The sequence below is a fragment of the Leuresthes tenuis genome, unplaced genomic scaffold (assembly GCF_036924035.1).
Source record: "Leuresthes tenuis unplaced genomic scaffold, fLeuTen1.0.hap1 SCAF_16, whole genome shotgun sequence".
Taxonomy (NCBI): Eukaryota; Metazoa; Chordata; class Actinopteri; order Atheriniformes; family Atherinopsidae; genus Leuresthes; species Leuresthes tenuis.
In genome coordinates, this window is record NW_027325370.1 from 28,117,148 (window position 1) to 28,141,198 (window position 24,051).

The 24,051-nt window shown below is 39.7% G+C and overlaps 1 protein-coding gene across 1 annotated transcript in view; it reads left to right on the top strand.

Annotated features, from left to right (window-relative positions):
• The first annotated feature begins 931 nt into the window (after positions 1-931).
• The window catches only part of tshz2 (teashirt zinc finger homeobox 2), a 36,723-nt gene continuing 13,603 nt past the window's right edge, over positions 932-24,051 (top strand). The window contains exon 1 of the mRNA XM_072367089.1: positions 932-1,429. Coding sequence (XP_072223190.1) covers positions 1,390-1,429 — 40 coding nt within the window. The 5' untranslated portion in view covers positions 932-1,389. The remainder of the gene's footprint in view (positions 1,430-24,051) is intronic.

Here is a 24,051-nt window from a genome sequence, read left to right on the forward strand (position 1 = left end):
TTCATCTGCATTAACCCTCTGACACTGCAAGTGACATTACCAGCTCAGCTGTTGCCAGGCTACAAACAAAAAAGCCCAATGCATTCATGGAGAGCTTTATATATATATTTGATGAATCTATATTACAACAACATAACTTCCCTTATGGTATTACGGTAATTAATTATTATTCAGTGGTTGAAAGCAACCAAGTACAGAACATAAGCAAAATCGTTGGTAATTTTCCTGTACATTCCCATTTTATGTTACTGATGAAATGTATGTTTCCTGTATGGAGTCTTAAAATTGAGCTCAAGTAAACAAGAACCCCAAACCAAAGAGATGTGATCTGAAAATTAATATTTGATTGTATAGTTTCCTGAAAGGTTTGCGAAAGTATGCTAAATGTTTTTACTGTAATTATTTCTGATCCTAATTTGTCATTTTAATATATTTGAAGGACCACACGTGATATGTTTCTACAGATTGCTTAAAAGTGAGACAACATATCTGTAATCATGCTCATATAATCTGAAAGAAGTTCCAGGCCTCCGAAATTCAGCGAGTCAACAGTGAAAACTTTATCTCCCTATCCTGATGCTCCAGAAAATGAAAGGACAGATTTTCAACAGTTAACATGTTGGAGTAAGTTGGTTTATCCCTACATAAGGCATTGCATTACATTTTAGGCAAACAAAGCTTGTGGCAGCAGTAGTTCATTCATATCTGTTGAAAATCTTATGAACTTGTCTTTAATCCAGCAAGTAAATCAGAAGTTGTTGGGGGGAACAACAAAAGCTGCCTGAAAAGGCAGCAAGCAGAAAGTGATAGAAAGCAGCGGTCTCCGCTCCTGTGTCTTTTCTCTGGCCTCTGTGCCTTTAATAAACTCATGGTTATCTGGTGTAACAAATGTCTCGCTGCCATCATCAAGTCCAGGCGAGGAGGGAGGAGTTTTTAATGTTCAGTTTGTTCTATGAATCGATGTCTGCTGGCATCGCCTCTCCCCTCTCCTGCACTGTGCGTAATATACCGTACCACTACCAAACGCTTTTTACGCGCATTCCCCGCACATTTTATCCATCAAAAACTGCCCGCGGGACTGACTGACACACGTCGATCAACATATGTGGCGCTGATGGACGAAAACGGATGGTGAAAAGAGACGATTCGCAGCCCGGAGGAGGAAGAAGAAGAAGGTGAAAGAAGAAGCCAGATTGAACATCTGTTTGTCGCTTTGAAAACGATTCCTCATTGGATTCTTTTTAATACAGTGAGAGAGACGTAACAACTCGGACAGGCAAAATAAAGACTCACACACACTCTCGCTGTATGCATGGACTATCGTAGACCGCATTCAGATTTCACCTGGGCACAGTTGTGAACTGCGACTCCAAAAAGAAAGAAAGAAAAATGCCACGGAGGAAACAGCAAGCACCCAAACGGGCTGCGGGTAAGCGACAGAGAACCTTTTTATTACCGGTGTGGCAATTTAGGGTTATTTTAGTTGGGATTCAGTGAATAGTTTGGTTGTAACACGGCGTTTCTGTTTTCAAACTTTTATCCTTTGGGACCCTCGAGGAGATACGAATTAGACCCCGGTGTCCCGAGGAGCTCCATTTGAGCAGATTTTTTTATAGTAGCTTTAGAACAGAGTTATATAACTGTAAACCTACTAAATTATGGATATGGATGCATATAGCCATTGTACTGAATTACAAGAAATTCTGATTTCTCGCGGGACCTGCTAAAGTCCATCAAAGAAATCCAGCGGGGTCCTCATGTCCCAATTTTGGGTGCCATTGCTTGTAAAAGTCTAATTCTAAAACAGCAGAGGGAGAGTTGCAGCATCATTAGCTGCACTTGTGGGGAAATGAATGAGTGAATGACTAATAATGCAAAGAAAAACGAACGGCAACAGAGCTCTGTAGTTCACCCTCAATAATCCTCTGACCTGTCACAAGACATTTATTCTTTCACTGATCAGAAAGTTTCTTTCCTCACAGTTTAAAGAAAAGAAGAAAAAAACTCCCTTGTTGCATTTGATTTGACCCGCATGAAGTGCAGAGAGGGGCTGAAAGATGTGGTTCCGCTGTATCGTAGCAGATGAACTCTGTATGAACTCTTCATAATCTTATGGACAAATGGAGAATGGGTTCCACTCACTCACACACACTTACACACACACACACACACACACACACACTCCAACCATGCTGTTGGCAGAGAAAGGGAGGCACCACTAACACACCTCCACAACACACACATTTTACTTTTCTCAGGACAGTGTAGTCTACGTCCTGCTTGTCTGCAGTCTGCTGTTTGTGTGTTGTACCACTTGAAGCAAAAGATGAATCATATGATCTTAAAGGAGCCCTATATCCATTACAGTGTGTTGGTTTTATAGCTGTTTTGTGAGCGTTTTTTTTTTTTGTCTTGTTAGAGTTTGCTGCTGAATCTGAGCGTTTCTCAACAAAAACCCACTAACTTGATTGTCTGTTTATTGTTCATCTTCCGCTCATGAAATCGCAACCACACAAAGGTAACATGGGCTTAGTTTCTGTCATATTAAATTACAATGTTTCTGAACAACTGAAGAAACTGCAGGATTAAAACTATAGTGATCAAGGTTTTTTCAGCATTTGAGGATGCAATCACTTGGTTGTGGTGTGTTGAGAAGTTATCAGTCTTTATTACGGTTGCGGATGTAGCAACCAGATGGCGATTGTTCTCTGCCAATAATAGCGTCTCTTTATACCCGCTTAAGATACTGAGACCCTTATCTGCCCGGCACACTCTCAGTTTACACACACACATATGCAGGCGCTCATTGCCATACAGTCTCGCAATAAATATTTTTTCCCACATTTCAGCCTACAAAAGCACCCTTTTTCTTAGAAACAATGCCCCCCGTTTTATTCAGAGAACTTTTGAGGAGATGCCTAAGTGATCCCTTTACACGCTCTCAGCTGCCTCGCCTGTACTCTGGTAAATGTGTCAGCACTATAGAGAAATAAGCCTTCCAGAAGAGTTTCTTCATTGTTGAGGTAATTGTCTCCTCTTTGACAGGCACATTCATCAGTGGCTTAATGGTCAATCAAAAGTTGGCAGGCAGAGTGTTTTCATTCTTTCCTATCCACTACATTAGGAATACTTAATCAAAATGTCTCCCGGTAATGGCTGTGAAGAGTTCATGACTGACTGATCCGTTGTCTGTGCCGATAGAAAATTAACAGCTCGGCACTGGAGAGATGTGGGCCTGCAGATAAACAAATTGTGCATTAATATTTCATCTTCAAGACCTGGGATGTGCTATGAAGCGGTGGAATATTCCTGGTCTGTGTTGTCATTTTTCTTGCGTTCTTTTTTTCTTTTTTCCTCCTGTATTTTTGAAGGCTCTTTGCAGCTGTAACTCATTTCACTTGATGACTTTACTGGGGTTACAGAGAGTGACGACAAATTGATTACCTGGCAGAGCAAGAATGGAGGGAAGAGAGGCGCAGGCTGACAGTCATGTTATAATAATATGTTTAATGATGTGTGGAGGGGGAACAAGGAGAGAGGAGTATTGAAATAAGAGCATGGAAGATGCAAAGGAATAGGTTTCATTTTTGTGGCGCTCTTAAAGATGCAGTATCCCTCTTGGTGGAAATTGTGTTTTGCAAGGTGTTGTATTAAAAAAAAAGGAAAGCAATTCCCAGCTCAAGCATTTATTCACCAGATTCTGCATTCAGTTTTCTTACATTTCCTTTAGGAATTGTATTATTAACAGGCACATTTGTTAACATGAGACGCACTAGTAAAGGCCAGTTGTCTCTGATTTACTTCCTCTCCAAACATGCTCTGTATGGTAATTTAAAATGCCAATTACTCACCGGTCCAGAATAGGATGCACTAAACCTTTGCTTTATTACTGAGAAGGCATCACAAAGCCAGAGGCTATCAGGATACAGATTCCTGGATTGAATTTGTGTATCAGGTTTATATATGGTGTAAACATGAAGCCCTATAAGTGCAGGAGATGCATTTTTGAGTGAAGGGAGCCATATGTTATTCGGTGGCCATGGGAGTATTTCTCTCACTGTTTTTTTCCTCTTTTTTTCTTTTTTTACAATAGCTCTGTGCTTCAAACCGTTAGCCCAATTTGCTGTTAACAAGATAAATTGGAGAACAGACAAAGGCATTAAGTGTTGCAGTGCCAGCTAGTGACTGACAGCAGCTTGTGGGAATTGGCTAGCAGAAATTCCTCCTAAGTGGTTTGTTCAGAAAACATCCTACGATCAAGGCAGATGTTGTTTATCCAGTCGAGGTAGAAAAAGGAAGTCGCTTTTGAATGACAAAAACTTTAAGGAAAACGGCAGAAAATGCAAGAGCTTCTAATTATATTTTTTAAAATGCCAGATTAGCTCTGTCTTCATCTTCACTCCATTTTTGTCTAAAGCTTTTGCAACATCATTTATTATTTCTGTGATTTGCTTACATTTATTTGACCACTGTTATGAGCTCAGATCAAATGGAGATTACATTATTACATTTTTAGGTCCACATTTAAAGAAAACAAACTCTCTATATCTGCTTTTTTGTAAGGATGATCACACCGATGTTGATTATTTTTACAGTTTTAATTTTAGCCTTTCTAAACATTAGCACTGCTACCTCACCTTCGATGATTATTTCACACTTTTTCAGGCCTTTGAAAATTTCTGTTGTAAGACAGTCATGTAGCGCTCCAGACAAAAGAAAAAATGCATAAAGACAATCAGGCATATCTTCTTCTTGGCCTTGGAAAATGTGATTGTAGTGATTTGAATAGTTTCAGTATACAGTTTAGTTTTTTTGTAACTTTCAGGACTTTATTCATTTTCTGTAACTCAAATGGGAAAAGCTACATTTCCGAACAATATGGCTTTAAGTGTGTTAGAGCATCACCTTACAACTTTTGTGGCTCATCCTGCGCTGAAAAATGAACAATTGTTATCATTAGTGATCATGTGCATTTTGTCTATTTTGGCATTTTTGAATTCATGTTAGTTTAGTTAGTTCTGTTTCAAAGCTAGCATTTGAAAAAGTGTTCCTATAACTCCCATAGAACACCACAGAGATTTATAAATCTCCTCATCTGCTAGTTTTTTTTCTTTTACAAAGAAAGATTACTGTCAAGTCAGATGGTTTTTAGTGTGATCTCATTGCATTTTATCAGACACGGTAGTTACAGTAGAGAAGTGACAGGTTTAGATAGGTAGTAGTTTATGAAAGCTTTTGTTTGCATGTGAGGCAGACAGGGTGGTGCGCTGTCTAGGTGATAAGAACCAAGACTCCTGTGCCCTCCAGCGCAGTGATCTCGTTCCTTAGTGCTATGCTCTCCTGTGTAGAAAAAAACTGCCTGTTATGATGGGTCTCAAGGCAAGTGCCTGTGCAGCGTTGCACCTCTCTACAGCGACTGCTCATTCACCTTGCCTTCCCTCTGAGACCTGTACTAGTTTCCAGGCAAATGACACAATTTGATATGCCGTTGGGGTGATTCATGTGGATAATGTTTCCATGTGATCATCACTGCAGAAAAGAGACTATTTCATGTTATGCTTTCTTTTCCTTTCTTTTTTTTCCCTCATTAAGTCTGACAATAACTAGAATATTGGGAGAGTTTATTGCAAGGAGGCTAAAACTCATTATTTCTGCCAGACATTCCGAGTACAAAAGAAATTATATTATGGTGTTTTGTCCAGGTCCCTACAGATATAACGATTTACAGAGGAAAACAGGGAGGAGACTTTATAGCTTAGATTGTTCATTTATGTGGATTTAGAGGATAAGAATGCAAGGCAAGCTTAAAGTTTATACAGTAGCTCTGTGGGCCTGCTATCGATTTCACAGAGCAGGTATGGTACGTCCTGGTTTATGGAAAATTCACCGCAACCCATGTGCTTTGCATTATTGTAATGATAAACATTCTTACTATTGTTTATATCTTTGTAATTTATATACTAAGCAGTTTTGTCAACACATAATTTGTGTCCATTTAAAGGCAAGATGATTTAAGAGAAGACATCCATCTTGTAGTAGTTGACCTACATGTGTAGTCAGTCAGAGGGCATACGTGTTGGCCATATGGTTTTGAAGTTCTCAAAAACAATCGCAGCCAGATCAGGTTAACCTAACTGGAGATGCTTTTGAAATAGTTTGCCATATCATGTTTTTTTTTTTTTTTTTAAAAGAGGTTCTTTGCATCTTTAAAAGTCAGTCATCTCTGATTTCAAAGGTGGAGAGCAGCTGAGGCTCCTGTTCTGATTTCATTAGAAAGCAACGTGGCGGAAAATTAAAGCATTTGTACAAAACTGTAAATAGAAAGTTAATGATTTAAAGTTAGAATTCAGTATATATCTCATACCGTAACAATGATGTTGAACGTCGAGTAATGAAAGAGGTGACATTTTCCTTCAATATATGAGCACTCGAAGATAGAGAAAACATTAATCTTAAGTTATCCGCGGTGTACCTGATTTGCTTCTTATCAAACCCTTAATGAGCTTCAATTAAGATTTATTATGCAAATTAACTCTCAGCTGCTACTGACTGCAGGAGCAGGAGCTATGACAATATTGTGCTAATGTCGTGATCTGTAACAATTACAAAGGTAAACTGCCTTCACACTGCATGCTCTGAGTCTCTCGGAGGTCAGTCCACTGGATCTGCAATCAGGTGTTCTGGAGATTTAGAAAATTATTTATTAGGTCCCCTTTGAGGCATATTTTAGAGGAGATAAGCCATATATATAAGCACTGCTTCACCTTATAGCTGGTGTTTTTATATGCTAAATATTACCTAAGCAAATCCAGGAAATGCATGTACTTATTTCAAGAAATACTTGGATTGCTTGAACAAAGGAAGAAGGTGGGTGCAGTAACAGTAGGACCAAACTTTTATGATAACTGCATTAAAAATAAAACTCAGATTATTTGCTGCCAACCAGTCTCAATTTTTTGATCACCATGGTTACCAAAGACGATGAGGTTATGACCAGAGGAAGTGCTGCTGGACACTTTACTCCAGCACTGTATGAAGTTGTGAACCTTGCACCCTTTGGAACTTCATTTAGCACAAGGCTGATGGCGTCCTGACAGCTTTATAGTCTACATGTTTTATGAGTCATCACGCTGCACAATTACATAGAACCTAATTTGATGAATCAAGTCAATGTTCTACGGGCTCCCCCACACCTTGGTGGCCTGTGGTCGTCTGTCTTCCTTCAGGGGTCAAACAGAGGCTTTCACACTTTGTGCAATTCAGTCACACTCAGGTAGTAAAAAAAAGCAAAAAAAAAAAAAAACACATCTCCAACGTGCACCTCTTATTACTGCCTGTCAAGATTGTAGTGATTTGCAATGGGCACCTGTTTGTCTTCAGTAAACACTGAATTGTGAATAAATGAGTTAATCAGCCAGTCAAAGCAAAATAATGCATTTGAAATTACATCATATTTCAGTGCAAAATTATTATATCATTACATTATCATAATAATATTTGAACATGATGTCAGAAAATGAGCTGAAATCATACTAAAAGACATTTTTAATGTTGTCCTATTATTAAATCCATGTAAACACATGGAATGAGCCAGTTTGTAGGACATTGCAAGCTACTCAATACCACCCAACACTCTTAAAATAAGTTGGCCCTAAAAAATAAGAAAGTACCTTTTGTACCTTTAAGGTTACTTTGGTAATATAGTACAATATGGTGAAAGGGCATAGTGACAAGTGACAATTTTTATTTTCATGCAATTGTACACCAATGGAAATGTAGTTTTGATTTTAATATTGCACAGTAGGACTTGTATGCACTGCATGCCATAAGAAAAATAAGAATAAAAAAAACATTAATTTAATTAAAAGAATGTGTCAGACTCTTTGATGAGTGTTTTTTTTCCTTTTCATGGACATCTTACACCTAGCTTTAAACACATGTTGTTCAACAGTGATGTTGTAATGTGCATTAGTGGCACTGATTTAGAATCCCACCACTGTTAGCTGGCTAGTTGTTCTGTTTTGTTGTTAATACTTCTTGCGCTGTTATCTAACGAACTTGTAGCTAACTCCTCTCCAAAGGAACACTGATTTCAGGGGTAGAAAACTCCAGCTTTCTAGTTAGGAGAGCTTTCGAATACTGAATGGCTCATTTGATTATTTTTGTTATTCGCAAACTCGTTTTAATGTCAAATTGAATGTTAAGTGACAGGAATAAAGAGTTAGTTTTTTCCCATAGCAGGGTGTCCAGTGAATTGTGCACTCTATTAAATGCATTACTATTCAGCACCATGACACTCTGAGGTGCAGTTTTGATGAAGCTAAAATATAGACTTGAAGGACGAGTGATATTAGAGCTCCAACTAATAGATTATTTTTATGATCAGGCAAGCTCTGCTTGTGCAGTACTGCATGTTTTATTTTTTCACCTGTTTTGATGCGTTGATGAGTGACACACTGGAATACTGTATTTAAATTTACCAAAAATACTCTAGATTTACATATAAAATGATCCTTTAATTTTCAAATGAATGACTAGTGAAATAACTACAGAATATGATAACTATGCTATCTGCGTTTTTTTTTCTTTAGAAGAGGCAAAAATATCTGAGCGAATTCCCACTTGATAAGTTATCCCGTTGTTTTAGTCAGGTTAGATTTAGATAATGTATATTTCTTTTCTATGAACTGAAAATGCTTAATTAAGATCTCTGACTTTCTCATTGTTGCTGCTCCTAAATTACATCTGAGCCTCTGTACAGCTTTGTGTTAAAACCTTCTCCTTAGAGCTGTGGCTGCCTGTTTGTGTCTCCAGTATGTGCTGAGCTAGTCTGTTGAAACAGCTTAATTGATACTCATTAAACAGCAGTGACAGCTTAGGTGTCCGTGATGAATGTAGAATAATTCTGTTGTACTTACAACTTGATTAAGGAGCAGCACACAACATGTCAGTGTTGTAGCCTATGGCTCAGAGTGTGTGCTCTTAGCAGCTACTTGAAATAATTTTGGTCGTGCTATCTGCAAGTCATCCTAAAGTTAATCTGAAGCAATTGCATGTGCATGAAATAGAAAAACTGATCAGACTCTGCTGTACATTAAAAAGCATTACTGATTCACGTGAGGATGAAAAATAGCTTTGAGTTAGTTTGACTTTGATTTTAATACATTGTGTGGAGAATGCATCACCTTCCAGTAAACTTCATCTAAGAGTGTGAATTATGAGGACTTTTTCTTTGTGTTTACTCAGCCACAGTCTGGCATTTTCAGACAATAATAAAGTCTGTGGATGTCAGGCAGATGAAAAATGTGCATCTTACATTATTTCAGTTAGAAATTAGAGGCATTTGGAATTGGTTCAAAATTGACTGTCTTTGTAATGAGAGCATGACGAATTGTCTAATTTAGAGAAGAAAATGAATGCTGGGAAACCAAAAATATTATTCTGCAGCATTTTACATGCCATGATATTCCATGAAGATGAACTAATTTTACTAAATACCCCATAAAATCTACTCCATAATATTTTTCTAAATCATCATAGCAACGTTGTTCACACAGCGAAGATCAGGTCAGCAGGGCATGTGGTAGATACTCCGCTTATCAAGATGATCTGATTTTGTCCTTTTGTTTTCTTTTCTTTGACGGACTTTTACAAAACCTTACATTAAATTCCTTATCAGTCGCTGATTTAAATGCCTGGGAAGATTCTTGCATCTGCTGACATCCGATTAAACTGACGCTCTGTGCCAGTAACAGAAAGAGCCCTTTTCTCCATTTTGAGAATACATGAAAGAGGGGGAATTTCCACAGAGGTTGGATTTACAACTTTATCCTCACATGATTAATATTACACAGGGAGGTCTTTGTACAGGAAGCAGCATGTCTAATTATGGTCCAACTGTGTCTTGACTAGGAGCAAACACGATGCCAAAGACTGCCAATAGTAACTGCTCTGACACGTCACACACATGGTTCATGTGGGTCTGGGGTGATGTCATCGTCACCCAGATTTCATGATTTTAAGCCCACAACTAATTGAGAAATGGCAGAAGTCAGGCTTTTAGTAAAGTACAAGCAGTACAGCTGGCATCAACTTTCCAGAAACACTGTAGGCACAGGGTTTTTTAGCTTAAATAAAATCCCGTGCTGACATGCTTCTGCTTCCCTTTTTAATCTTTTCAAGGTTACACATTTCTACCAAACACATAATGATGCCCATGACCTCACTGGTGATAACTACAGTATGTCCACATTTGCTATACCGTTAAGAGCAGATGCAGATTCATCACCCTCCCTCCTTTACAAGAATTTCAGGGACTCTGTGTCCTCCCACGTTTGCCTGTTCATCATATATCTCAGCCCAGACATTCAAGAGGTTGCTAGCCAGGCCAGCCATAAGTCATGCTGTCTATCAAGACAGGACCCTGCTTCTCTGCTTGATTTTCAGCTGTTACTTGTAAACCAGAACAGCATTCTTTAGATTAACTGAGTGACAGGGAGGCCTCTGAAAGCAAACTATAATAGTACGATATGTTACAGTCATATTTTATGGCTTCTAGTGTGTGAGGCCAAGTGTGTGTGTGGACAGATCGGCTTAAGGATCTGAAAGGCCTGCATTGCACCTCAGGGAGTGTAGAAAATAATAGTGTTGTGTTACTGCTGTTTTTTATTTGACTGATAATGATAATACAGCCATGTGTACACACACATGGCAGGAAACCTGGAAACAGCACATACCTGGTTGCTGTCACAAGTGGCCCTCAAAATTTTACTCCTCATATGCTTTATTTTTTATTCCTAATGCTTGTTTAAGATATGTCACATCATTCTTTGAAGAATAGGTTTTAGTTTTAAAATAAGTTTAATCCAAGATCGCTTAAGGTGTCAAGGACACAATTCCACCCCTCCCATATCCTGACAAAAATTGAGTCAGCAATTGTCTGTTGTTTTTTCAGTAGTGGTATCTCATGCTAGCCCCCCCAGGCTATTTTAAAGTTGTAGAAAGTGGTCATTTTCTCTGTGTCAGAAGGAGGTCAGTGTTGTTGCAGTCAACAAAGCTATTCAGTGAGAGGCAGAGTCTATTGGGAGATATTTTGTCTGGGGTCGTCGGCTCTCACTGTTTGTCTTCATGCGTCTCCCTCCCTGCACTAAAGTCTAGAATAGCCTGAAACATTTGTGATTACTTCTAGATCTCTAATCTTTTATATAGACCTGACACATCTAAGACCACTGCACTGCCGTGTTTAAACTCTCTTATTGAACTGCCATATACGAATATGGTTTGATATGTTAATTTGCATACCCTTCCTCTCTCTGTATGGCCATTTGTCCTTCTCTTAAATAACTTCTTGTTATATTTAGCTCTCACTCGGTATGAATATCTACCTGTCCTTCCAACTCTCTGTTTCACTCACTATGTCAGAGACTGACAAGTCATCTCTGTGCTGTATTGTGTATTTGGTAACATTCGCCCGGGGCCCTGTCATCCCTAAAATGTAACAGAGGTCATGCACAGATCATTGCTTTAGCCAAAGGCCCTGACTTTAACACAGAATGACCCACACAGGACACAGCGGTGCAGCAGCTGGTCAGTGATGGATCTGAAAATAATGCAAGTAGATATACTCAATCATCACTTTTACAATGGTGGTTTAGAGAACTGGTTGATATGAGAGTGAAATGTGAAATTATCTTATCTGATTTATAAGAATCCCACAAACATCTCAGATCCTGTCTCCTATTCTTGTCAGCTATGCACTGATCTTCTTTTTACCTAAATTGGCACAGAATTGGTAAATCTAAATGAAACCAATAAAAATGATAGCATCGAAGAAATACTAAAACCAGATGAATGGTACTGGTCAAGAAAAATTTTCAACAAACATCAGTAAAAGCCACCATCGGTGAAATATTGCACCCGTTCTGTGCTAATGGCCAATATTTCTGTTAGCTACCGGCGAACAGTCAGTTGACTTTAGAAGTATTTGTTGTTGAAACATTCATCAACATGTTACATGTAGATATTCATACCGAGTGAGAGCTAAATATAACAAGACGTTCTTTAAGAGAAGGACAAATGGTTGGTGTCTTCAGATAGCCAACTATAATTATAGTAACCAACAGTTTTATGTTGTTGTTCAGCAAACAAACTAACAAAAAAGATGTTGCAGTGTATGAAAAGCATAAATGTACATCCACAGCTAAACTACAGCAAAACGTGTTTGTTATTGTATTAAGATTTGCAGTACTTTGTTTTTGACCATAAAGGAAGTTATATATGTATTATATTTTACAAGTCAATCTAATTTTATTAAATGTCTTCACTTAACATAATTTTCAGCAATTTATTAATACTTTGTGATATTGATCTGATATTTGTGACACGCTTCTATACTTATCAAAATGAATTGCATTTTAACTGAATGGGGACACTGAAAAGCCAAAAAAAGAAAAAAAGAAATTGCAGTTGGCTGCCTGGATTCGTGTGAAATTTTGATTCAAAGGGCGTGGTTTAATTGGTCCATGGAATACGATAGGAATTGACTTAAGTGGGCATTGAATAAAAAGTTTTAGACATTTCACCTTTCAAAATTAAAAAGATCACCTGTATGTACCACAAAACTGAAATCTCTGCTGCTCATCTTTTCGTTTGTGACAAATGATTGAATCACTGCAATTGAGGATCTATGTAGGAAGCTCATCTGTTTGCTTTTAGAAATCTGGTAAATCAGTTCATCACTAGACGTCGAGTGATCCTATATCTATGCATGTGTTGTGGTATATTTTCACATCTCGCTCAGGTCAACAAATGCTAATAGCTAAAGTTAAAGAGAACTCCCTTCTTGCTAGGACCCCAGTCATTGTTACCCTGTGGCTTCATCTAAGTCCTAAAAACCTTAATCTTATGCACTTCCGTCTCTTGGAATGTGTTTTTTCTTTTTTCTTTAAAGCTGCTGCTTGTGCTTTCCAGTTGTGAAGCCTGCTATAATCCCTAACCAGGCATCCCCCTCTTCCTCAGTGAATTAGTTCTTGATGTGGGGGATCAGTTGCACCAGACTTTCAGGGGGGCATCCTGACTCTCCAGCCTCGGCGATCATCTTTGGCTGCTGGCTCAGTGTATCTAACCAGTTGTATTTTTCTTAAGCCTTGCCTGCCACATTCTCACACGCTACAGTGAGGCAAGTAGCACTTGCTGGTGTGCAGTAACAGAATTTATCCCGTCATTTTGAGATTTCTGACGGAAGGTGGCACTCTAGTGTGTGTGTGGAGGAATGTCTATGTGCTTTAATATAGCTACATTTGGACTATTTAGTTGAAAATTTAAACTGATGAAGTACATGTACCCTTGAAACGTCACTCTGAGGTGGTAATTTATTGATTATTCCTGGGAGCATGTGAACATGCATCTATGTGTACATTCTTTTGTATTTATATGTCCTTTCAGTTAGCTAGTGTTTCTAATCTTTTTTTTTCCCACTTGTGTTAGTGTTGTGTTTACATGTGTTCCCTACATGCTATGTGGTCACCCTGGCAGCGACCCAACTGAAAAGTTCCAGCACTGTCCAGACACATCCTTTAGGGACCTCATCAGCCCTTGAATTTCCTTCCCCTCACGCCTGAGGGCATCCATATTAATTTCCTCCTCTGATTTAGGGAAAATGATGAAAGGCTGGCTGTTTTCCCATCTCTTATTTCCTGCCAAGGTTGCCTGCATTTCAATGCGGCGTAAATCTGCAAAGACCTGCAAACACGCTGCCATTTGGACATGACCAGCTCCATGTTATTAGTATGATGCCATGTAAAAAAAAAGGGTCAATGGGGAAATACTACAATAACGTTGGATTTTTCTAGTGGATGATTATTTAGTATATTTATTTAGTAGTGTGGTAATCTCTTCAGTGATGATTCTGACTCATTGTTAAAGTACTTCCTGCAAAGTGCTACCGCTTTCCATATGTCTGCTTCTCATAGAATAGATATCTCATCCACTGTCAAGGTATGAGGGCTTGATGATATTAGGGAGCTGCATTGGTTTGAAATAAACCTGTGATTACACTAGTGGGTGGGTATTTACTCTTACCGGAGACGGGAAATGAATGTTAATGAAAATAACAGTCGCGTACAGTAATAACCCAACTCTGTAATTATTGGCATGCTTTGATGATGCCACATATACTCTACACACACACATGTGCCTACTTAACTAAACCTCAGGTAGACTATTAGCTCTGCTAGCAGGATCCTGCCCTCCGCTTTGCACAACCGCTCACAGGGAGGGGACAATTGGACCAATGAAAGAGCGCACACTCTGTTGCCGAGACAACACTAAACACACATGTACACAAAGGAAAGGCCCCACTGTGAGAGAGGATCATCTCCACCTCTGACGGGATAAAGAGCAGTGTCGCTCCACATACTGGAATGCTCTCCTGCCCGACAGGCGTATAGTAAGTGTATACAGTTAGGAAACATCCCACACTGATCATTGTTTATGACATACCATTCATGGAGTTTATACTTCCACCTGGAAGATGAGGTTTGGTTCTGTTTATTTAGCAGTGAAGCACAGAATCACTTATTATATTAAGTTTTGCTTTAAACAAGAGGTGAGAAGCTTTTCCCCTGATAACAGATCACAGAAAGAGAACCAAACAGAGGAATTCCACTGCTTTGCATTATTTATCACTCAACGCTGTGTGGGCAATTTTTCGGTCATTCCAAAATTGAATGCTAAAATCTGAAAACCATCTGAAGTGGTGATATGGAAAACTTTGCATCAGATATTCACTGTCTTGTCTCACGTCATCACTCTGACAGTTCACTCTCAAAGATGCCACTTCATAGTTTTTACCACTGGATTTAAAACGTTCAGAAGATAGTCTCTTTTGTTTGGTTCTGAATCTGGGCCATATGTGATAACAGAATTATCCTTCTGTACTGTAAGCTTGTGGCTACTAATGCAACTGTATGTCATCTGACGTCTGCAAGATGCGAAACAGCTTGTGGCTGCGGGTGTCTTATAGACTTCAGTTTCTTTTATTGTGTGACTTAAACTCTATTCAGAGAATGTGGGCATGTATTACTCTGACCTAAACACACTTTTCTTGCTGGCTTGCGCAGCAAAGTAGTTTGTGTATAGCAGCCTGCGCCTCTTTAATCATGAGTGTAGGTTACGTTTTGGACCCCTATACATTTATGTAATGCAGTTTTTCTGAAAATGAAGGTCGTCAATGTAGCTTGGGACTGGTAGTCAGAGTTGTAACTGTGGTATTAATCTTGCAAAAAACTGTCCTTTTAAAACATTTTTTGTACCTTACTACCTTTTTTAAAGGCTTTTCTTTAAATTAATAAAATGTTGGGCTCTAGAGGTCAAGTTGCATTGGACTGTTATGCAAGGGAACTTCATGTCAGGCCATCTGGAAAATACAGGTTTTAAAGAGGGTGAGTAAAACTTAAGCACTGCTACGGGACACAATTCAGCTAATTGTAAACAGCTGTAGGTGATATCACCCTTCAGACTGTAGACAAAGGGGGCAAAAAGTCCCAGTGTAAAGCTCAGTGTTTAATGGAACACTACAGTCTGCTCTGTCCCACTTAGGAAAATGTAAAGCGTCAGATTTAACAATAAATTATACCAATTTATTCTGTCCTCAAGTAACAAATGTTTTTCTGTGAATAGTCATGCGTTTGCATTGCAATATCCTACAGGCAAAAAAAAGAGAATCCCCTCAGAAAAGCTCATTATCATCAAATGAATGTCAAATTCTGCTAAGTGTTTGCACATGACAAACATCTAACATGGCTAATTGCAGATAAGTGTCAAGATGAAATGTGTTTTGAGTATAAGATGGTGCAAAATGGCGTCGTGTTTTTGTGATGCAGTACAGTGGCGATAAAGCCGAGGTTTTTGGTGGAGGAAGATGTCTTTTATAAAGAGAGATATGTTTGTCTGCATCATCTGTGTTTGTCAGCACTGAGTCGGAGCAGTTGTTAAGACAAGTTAAAGAGCAAAGTTAGTCGTTGCTCATTTGTGTCGCATGGAAAAAGGAAGGCACATACTACTCAGGCTGTTTTACTTTTTTATTTTAGTCTATTATGCATCATGGTCATTAAAAGACTTACATACTTCTCACTTAATCGAGATAATATTCAGGAGATTAGTTGCAACCTCAATTTGTCAGAGGTTTAAGTTGGTATTTGCGGTGACTCGTCTAGTATTTCACATTTTATGTTTTTGTGTGTGCTTGTACTGAAGTTGCAGTTTCCAGTGTTACCGTGTAGTAGTGTGACTGGGCACCATCTTGCGTCCTGAGAAATAGCAGCAGGCTGCTCTGTGGCAGCACACCAGCTGCCTGTAGTGGAGAAAAAGAGGCAGCGGGCTGGCCTGTCTCAGATTTGGGTCTTTGAGTTATTGACCCTCCTTTATAAACCCTTCTGAATGACTTCGGTGTAATTCAGCCTAAAAGTTTGCACTGTCACTGGGATGAGCTAACTGTCTTCACTGAATATATGGGTGCAATTTTCGAAATAGGTTTATGGCAATTCTTGGGAGAGGAGGGTGAGATGGTGATATTACTGACTTTATCACTGCAGCTGAGCAGCACCTCTGTATCTCTCTAGTCCTCCACTGTAGAGCAGTGAAGAATCACAAAGCACAGCCATTGTAAGCATTATTAAAGCAAAAAGAGTCCAGCACCTAAATGAGGACAGGGAGATAATATGTCATTATTACAGTAAGGCTGCATTACTCACTCAAGCTTACGTGTTTTTCTTCTCCCTATTAGGATTTTGAATTTACATTTAGTGGCATCCTCAGTATACAGTATGTTGCATTGTTTGTAAATGACTCTTATGTAGTGGCTAGCTGTAGGTTCTATGCGGTGCTTTTCATCAAATGGGTGATTTAGTCTGGATTTGTATTCATGTGCAGTTTTTTATGTTGCTATTAAGGTCTCACTTTGATGGTTTGCTCCTAAGGTAATATCTAATGAGTAATTTAAGGATGTCAAACTTTTTCAGTCGAATGTATTTAATTTTCAGTTCAATTACCACTTAAAATGAGTGAAACAGAAGCACAGTGAATGCAACTTAATGAGACTTGTTTAACAGCAGGAAAATAATGACTCATTCTGTGTATAAATTGCACCTCTAATCCTATTTACATTTTTTCGGCATTCTTAATATATTTTCTAAGTGTAATATGAACAGCTCATTGTTGAAATCTTGTTCTCCTTCTTTTATTTAATGTGTTGCAGGCAGAATCTGAACCTGTAAGAATCTAATATACTGAGCCCAGTATAGTGAATCACATAAATTGATTTTGACCCAGCCTTTTGAACAAAAGGAACACTGTTGCATTGCCATCCACAGCTGATGCCACTCCCTCTTTGGCTCACACTGAATACTCTCCTTTAATCGTGGGATGGGTGGTTGCTGGCTGGAAAAAAAAGAGGAAGTGCCGTATTTAGTTGGTTATAGAGAGGTGGGCAGAGAGAGGATGGGGTTTCTGTGACTGGCACCGATCAATCACTCTGTGAGGGGAAGTTAATGAAGCCGGCTATGGTTTATTAAAGGGTTGGAAGAGAAAAGATTACAGCAGGCCTCAGCTTCCCAAAAGACCAGGGTAGGAGGATACAGGGCACTGCTAATGGTTAGAGGCTAGAGCTAGCCATAAAGCAATCAAGGTGTTTACTCTTAGCTGCCTTTTATTATGTGATCTGGGTGTGAATTTAAAATTTGTCTTTAGACAGAAGTTAAACATAACACCTCTGAAACATACAAAAAATGTTGCCTGTTGGAATTAAACTTAGACAGTTATGCTGAGGTCAAATATATACAAGATGTAGAAAATGTTCCATTTCACAACTTCTGACCTCTGTGAGTTTGCCATTCTTTTAGCATTTGAAAACACAATCCTGATTTAACGCAAACACTCATCGGATGAAGTCAGTAAAATAACCTTATTCTGAGGAAATATGAGCACACTGAAACCATGGCGCTCTCTCAGATAGTTTGAAAGACAAATGTGTAGCAGGGGAGTGAAAAATGCAAAGCAGATGTTTTTCTCACCGTTTTTAATGGCATTACTGATGCCATTAGAGACCTTTTATAGCTTCTTTTAATCCCCTGGCCTGCCTGAGGAAAGAAACCCCTTGTGGTTCAAAGTAGCCTCTACTTCAGAACAACAATTTGAACCCATTTCCAACTCACTTCCCTAATCTGCCACATGGTTTTACATGGCTTCCTTTGTAATTATTTGGCTCTGAAATCAAAGGTAAAAAGAGGCATTAACATACACCTCTTAGGTAAACATATGTGGCTGATCATGTTGGTCTTCACTGAAAAGTGTCTGTTGTAACAAATAGTATCAAAATACTACAATTCAATCAAACATGTTTTTTTCCCCCTGCTGCATCTTATTTCAGCCATTTGGTAAACATTTTCACACATAGCAATCTCCAATACTGAGATTCATTACTTATCATCATCAAACTTATAGGTTTGCATACAGTGTGATGTATGCTGCCTGCTCCCTGCATCAGACCCAACCGGTAAAACTCGGAGGAGCACTTACAGGAGTCTGGTTAGGGGCTAAAAATGAGGAGGAGATGAACTATATGGCTCCATCCCACAGTCCAGCCGACAGTATATCAACGGAATCGCAGTTGTATGGGTGTGTGTGTGTGTGTATATGTGTGTATGTGTCTGTGCACTTCCCATAAATATCTCCCTCAACCCTCCCCCTCTCACCACCCCAAAGGGGCCTCTCTGATGGTGATGGCGAAAGGATGTCGCTGTCTGGGTGATTGAGTGCTGCTGGTCCTGGCCCTGGGCACATCCCTGCGCTCTGAGCCCAAGTGGGAGGCCTGCCGCTGAGCACTGGCCTGGAGGGACTAGCCTGGAGGCGAGCAGCCACACAACAGCAGGATGTGCTTCTCCTTCTGTCTCCAATGGAGGAGCATCCTACTCAGTATAACGGCTTCCGTCACTATTAACAGAGCAGATGGCAGATAGTATTTGATTTTTTTAATATTTAAATTTTCGAATTGAATCACTCATCTTCATGCTATATACTATATCTGTGTATACTTGCCCTGTTTGAACTTTCACACCATCTCTTGAAGTCATTGTCATCCTCATCACTCAGAAATCTGAAATAATCGAGGAGCAGTAATTAGCCTTACTTGCTGCATTGTAATTGGGGGCAGAAGGAGGTTGCTCAATTTATATTTTTTTCCTCTGTTTGGTAATTGCAGACTTTAATTCATGTTTAATTTTTTTTTCTCCAATTTGCCAAGCTTGTTCCCATAGATGCTGCTGTTATTTTAATGCCGTGGCTCTTGTGCCTTTCATCAGTCATCAGATGTGCCAGCATTTTCAGAGAGGGGAGAGTTCATTCTGGAGGCTCACTGTCCTATTCCCTTTTTGGGTTTCAGTGCCGTCAGCCTCCACCAAGAGATCCTTGACACTGTCCAGGTCCGTCCTACTTGGCAACAGGGAGAGCTACAGAGAAAGGCAGAGTTTATTTCCTGTTCTTGTGAATCATATATCAGTACAATTCCCCTCTGTGCTGTTTGGCAACGGCGGAATGACGGGTGTCATTTATCATACGGACTGAAAGAGGCTGTGGGAAAAGGGATTTGAATTCTTCTGGAAGTGTGTGGACTCTCCTTAGCGGTGAATCATTAAACGGAGGAGTTTTTCAACAGGGATATGAGTAACTCCTTGCTTTGCCACTTTGTTCCACTGTTTCACTGGCTAGTTCAGTCATTAGAAGTCTCAAAAATAAAAAATCACTCTATGAATTGTGAAGGAACATGGCATTTAACTTGTAATTGGGGATTGTGCCCTGCTGAATCTATTAAGTCACTCTTCAGTCTTGTGTTTAATGCAGATCCCTGTGCAGGCTTTGCAGGAATTATATTTAGGCTAATTTGAATTTACAAATCTGATTAGTACTGCAATTGTCAGCTTCTTGTTGTCCTGCAAAGTGATAACATTTTCATCTTCCCAATACAGTTATTTTCCTCTCTTGGTTATGCTGACTGCTATTTAAGATTGGGCTTTATACACAGTTTGTATTCCTTTGGATTTTTCTTTTCACGTGTCAGGGACGGTTACTATATCCCACATTTTGAGCTGGGTGATCAAAGAAAACAACTTTTGATAAGGCTGTCACCAGCTCCTCAGCTGCACTGGCAAAAATAAATGTGTCAAGCTTTAACTTATCCTCTGAAAAACATACTCCTAACCCCTGCTGCTCTAATTGAGTGTAACTTTCAGAAACCTGTGAACACACATGCAAGGCTGTGTAGATCATAAATCAGGCTTCTATAGACAGCCCCACCCTGCCTAGAGCCTCCCCAAAGGAGCTACTGGTTTCCATAAGCTGGCTGGAAATCAACCTTTTCTTTATGGTATTTTTGTACCAACCATCACTGTGTTCTCTTTTTTTTTCATCTGAAAATTAGTTGAAGTCCTCATCAAATGGAACGTGTCTATAAGGTATTGTGTTGGGAAATGGGTCTCAGTGTGTTTAAGCTGTCAGCAACTGTTACCTGTCTCTCATGTGCAGATCACAAAGTTAAATGTGCTGTCAGCAAGTCCTCAGCTAGAAATAGACGTGTTGAGGTTAGCCTGAGAAGCACCGCCACCCCCTGCTGCCCAGTAGACTGTGGATCCATCAAGCAAGTGAACACATATCAAATACAAGCGGGGAGGTGTAATGAAGCACATTTTCAGGTTTTGAGGTGTTGGAATCCGTTATAAAACAAACTGAGACTTTTGTGTCGCATTGTCCATCGATGTCCATCGATATCATATCTGATGTTGACTTTATTCTGTAATATTTATATTGTAGACTATAGCAATATTTGCCACAGAGGTCTAAGCTGCCTTCCATCTTGCAGAGTTATAATTTGATGTTTTCTGAACTCAAGTTCTGAAAGCGTGACCTCTCCCAGAGGCTCAGAGTCCCGGACTAGTATCTTGACATGTAAGCCTGCCACCGCCTGCTAAAGAAGAGTGTAGATGCCCCTGAGGTAAATGAAAACATTTGGTTCTTGCCAGAATTGTTCACATCTCAGCTGGGCCACATGAGCTGGCAGGTGACGCGTGTACTGAGGAGAATTGGAGACCGCAGCAGTAGCCTACTTCTTTTCTTCCGCACAGGCCGTTCAGGCCACAACCTAGAAACATAGATGAATGTGTTCTTGGCTCAGGTGAAACTGACAAAGACAGGTGAAATGCAGCCCCTATTCTTTGTCTTTTCATATTTAGAGATGTGTTTCTTTCACTACTTGGGATACCACAGCAATAATCTGTTTTTAAAGTATTCTTCTTGGCCAGTTATTGGTCACTGTAGGGTCTCAACTTCATAACATCCCCCTGATGGGGTATTTCGGGGTTTAATCAGTGGCAGTGTTTTCCTGATCATGCCTCTTTTCCTTCAGTAATTTTCAGAAAAAGCTTGACATTAGGTTACCATTTCATATATCAACATGTGCAATTAACAGACAATCCACATTTAGGTCCCATGGGGAAGTATGATTGCAATTAAAAGCACAGGGCAAATGTTAATTAAGTTAACTACCTCAAACTGAAAACAGCGTCACTTTTAAATGTTTTCACTTTTATGTTCTCATCCTGGTGCAAATTACAAGGAGATGCAATCAAAACGTTTTTTCTCCTTAAACTTTTTTGCTTGAAATAGAAATGATATTTTACCAATACACACATGTTGTTTACACTTTACTTTGAGCTTTTTGGTGAATAAAAGGATGCTCACCAGTTAACATAAAGCCTTGTGGTGGATAACGCTGTGGTTCACTGGGTTATTAAATCAGAGGGAATAACAGGCCAAGTTCTGGCCATTCTGGTGATTGATGATCCAAGCTTTATTTGCTGAGGCGGTGTGTTTGTTCCTGTGTAATTGTCTACCAGATGGCTTAGCTAACTGTTCTTAAATGCCTTCAGACCTGCAGGGGTCTTGGGTCTTAACATTTTCCCGGCTAATGACATACTGCCTGCAAACATCTCATACTTTTTTCCCCTATAGTTTTCTGATCTGTAATGTTTAGGATCAAAACAGATTTGCAAAGAATTTAGTCCTAATTATTTCCCTTGTACGATTCTGTTTTTACTTTGTTCAAAGTGGATGTTTTTAAGTCACTCCATTTTGGGAAAATGGGCCCACTCAAATTTGAAAGGAGATGAGAGAGAGAGAGAGAGAGAGAGAGAGAGAGAGAAGCAGTATTCCAATCTACCTGTGAGGAGTCAGATTGGAGGAGAAAATGGATCTAGGTGGCAGTGCGAGTCATCAATCACAGCCCCTCAAGGGGAGCTGCAGCTAAAGCTGCTCTGAAGTACTATCTGTCAGCTGCTCCAATCCAGCCGGGGGACCAGAGAGGGACTGTATCGCCACCCATCAGCTCATACCAGCACACAACTGCCATGTAAACATGTGCAGGTGCTCCTGTCAAAATAACCCTCTTCCCTGCTCACAAATGATCAGTTAGCCTTCTTGTTGTGATGATGTGTCCTCCTACTTCATGTTTCTAGGACAGTAATGCACTTTCTGTCAGAGATTTTGGATTGTTAACAGTGGTGGGTGGTTTATTGTAATTTATAAATGAGTGTGCTGTTTCACTCCGCTTTCCTCTGTCCCTCCCATCGCATCCCCGAATGAAGCCACCATGTGCTTCTCCACTCATGTCGGGACACGTCTGTCGATACTTCTCAAGATGGATAGTTATTCTGCATGCTTATTGATTCGGCACAGGCCAGAGATATAAGTATCATTTGTCATTTCTGGAATTATTTGGAGTCCTAGTTAAAACCCAGAATGGGGGGATAGCTGTGCCTTTGGGGGGACTTGGTAGTTGGTGGGGGTGCAGTGACTTGTCTGGGCTTTGATGAATGACTGCATGGGTTTTTGGTTTTTACTGCGAGCGCCGGAGCCCTTTAGCTGCTATTTGCTTTCACCATGGTCCAAGAAAAACAATGCGATGGGTCCAAGGACTGAGCAGCATCGTCCTGTCACAGAGTGAAACGCAGCAAGCAGGGTGGTCCAGGCAGAAGAGTCAGGAGGAGGGTGGGCCTCGGACACTACATGCTGCTTTTCCAAAAAACCCAGCAGGTTCATAGCCGTCCGGCTGCTCTGTGCTCCCAGCTGACAGCTTTGAAACACATGCAATGAATTTGAATATTCAGAATCCACAGCATAATGACAAACAGATTTTACTCTTCAAAGAGCATACAATGAGGAAGCGGAGGGATGTTATGTGGTAACAGTAGCTCTGGCGTGTCCCCTGTGGCTTTGATTATGTCCCGTTTCGGGCATGAGGCCAACAGCAGAGCTGGCTTCATTACTGTATGGATCATCTTTTAAGACCATTTAAGATCAACGAGAGCTATTGTCCACTAATGACATAGACTCCAAGAAGTTCATTATACTCTATTTGATTCATTCAGCTCAACAGTCACTTATTACAAATGTGGAGTCAACAGATTTGTTTCCTTTTTTGTAAATTAAAAGAAATAGTTCCTTTTACAGTTCAGAGGGTGACTTAAAAGTTGAATCAGATTGTTTTGGAGTTGGGCGAAGGAAAAGTGTTTAACAGAGGAGCATGTTTAACAGCAACAAAAGAGCGAGAAGAGAAACCCCAGACACATGAGTGACAAGTAATTATTTCCCTTGTCCATCAAACTGTGTTTTGATGCGAGGATGCGATCAAACATGATATGAACAATTTCAAGCCTTCAAATGAAAATGATTCTCAAATCGTGCGAAGCCTGAGCATGAGCTTTAGTGTTTCGCTGCAGCATGAAATCATTCACAAACATAAACACACTCTTTAACACACACACAGGCGCAATGGACAGAAAGGGATTTTGCTGGACCAATATTATTTCCACAGCTTTTCACTGCTCGATGACCATTGTGCATTCATTTCCATTTCAGCTTGCCAAAATGTATTCTCGCAGCAGGAGAGGGATGGAGGGAGAGAGGGCGACAGCTTTGTGTGCCTTTCAGTTTTTTGTTGGTGAATAT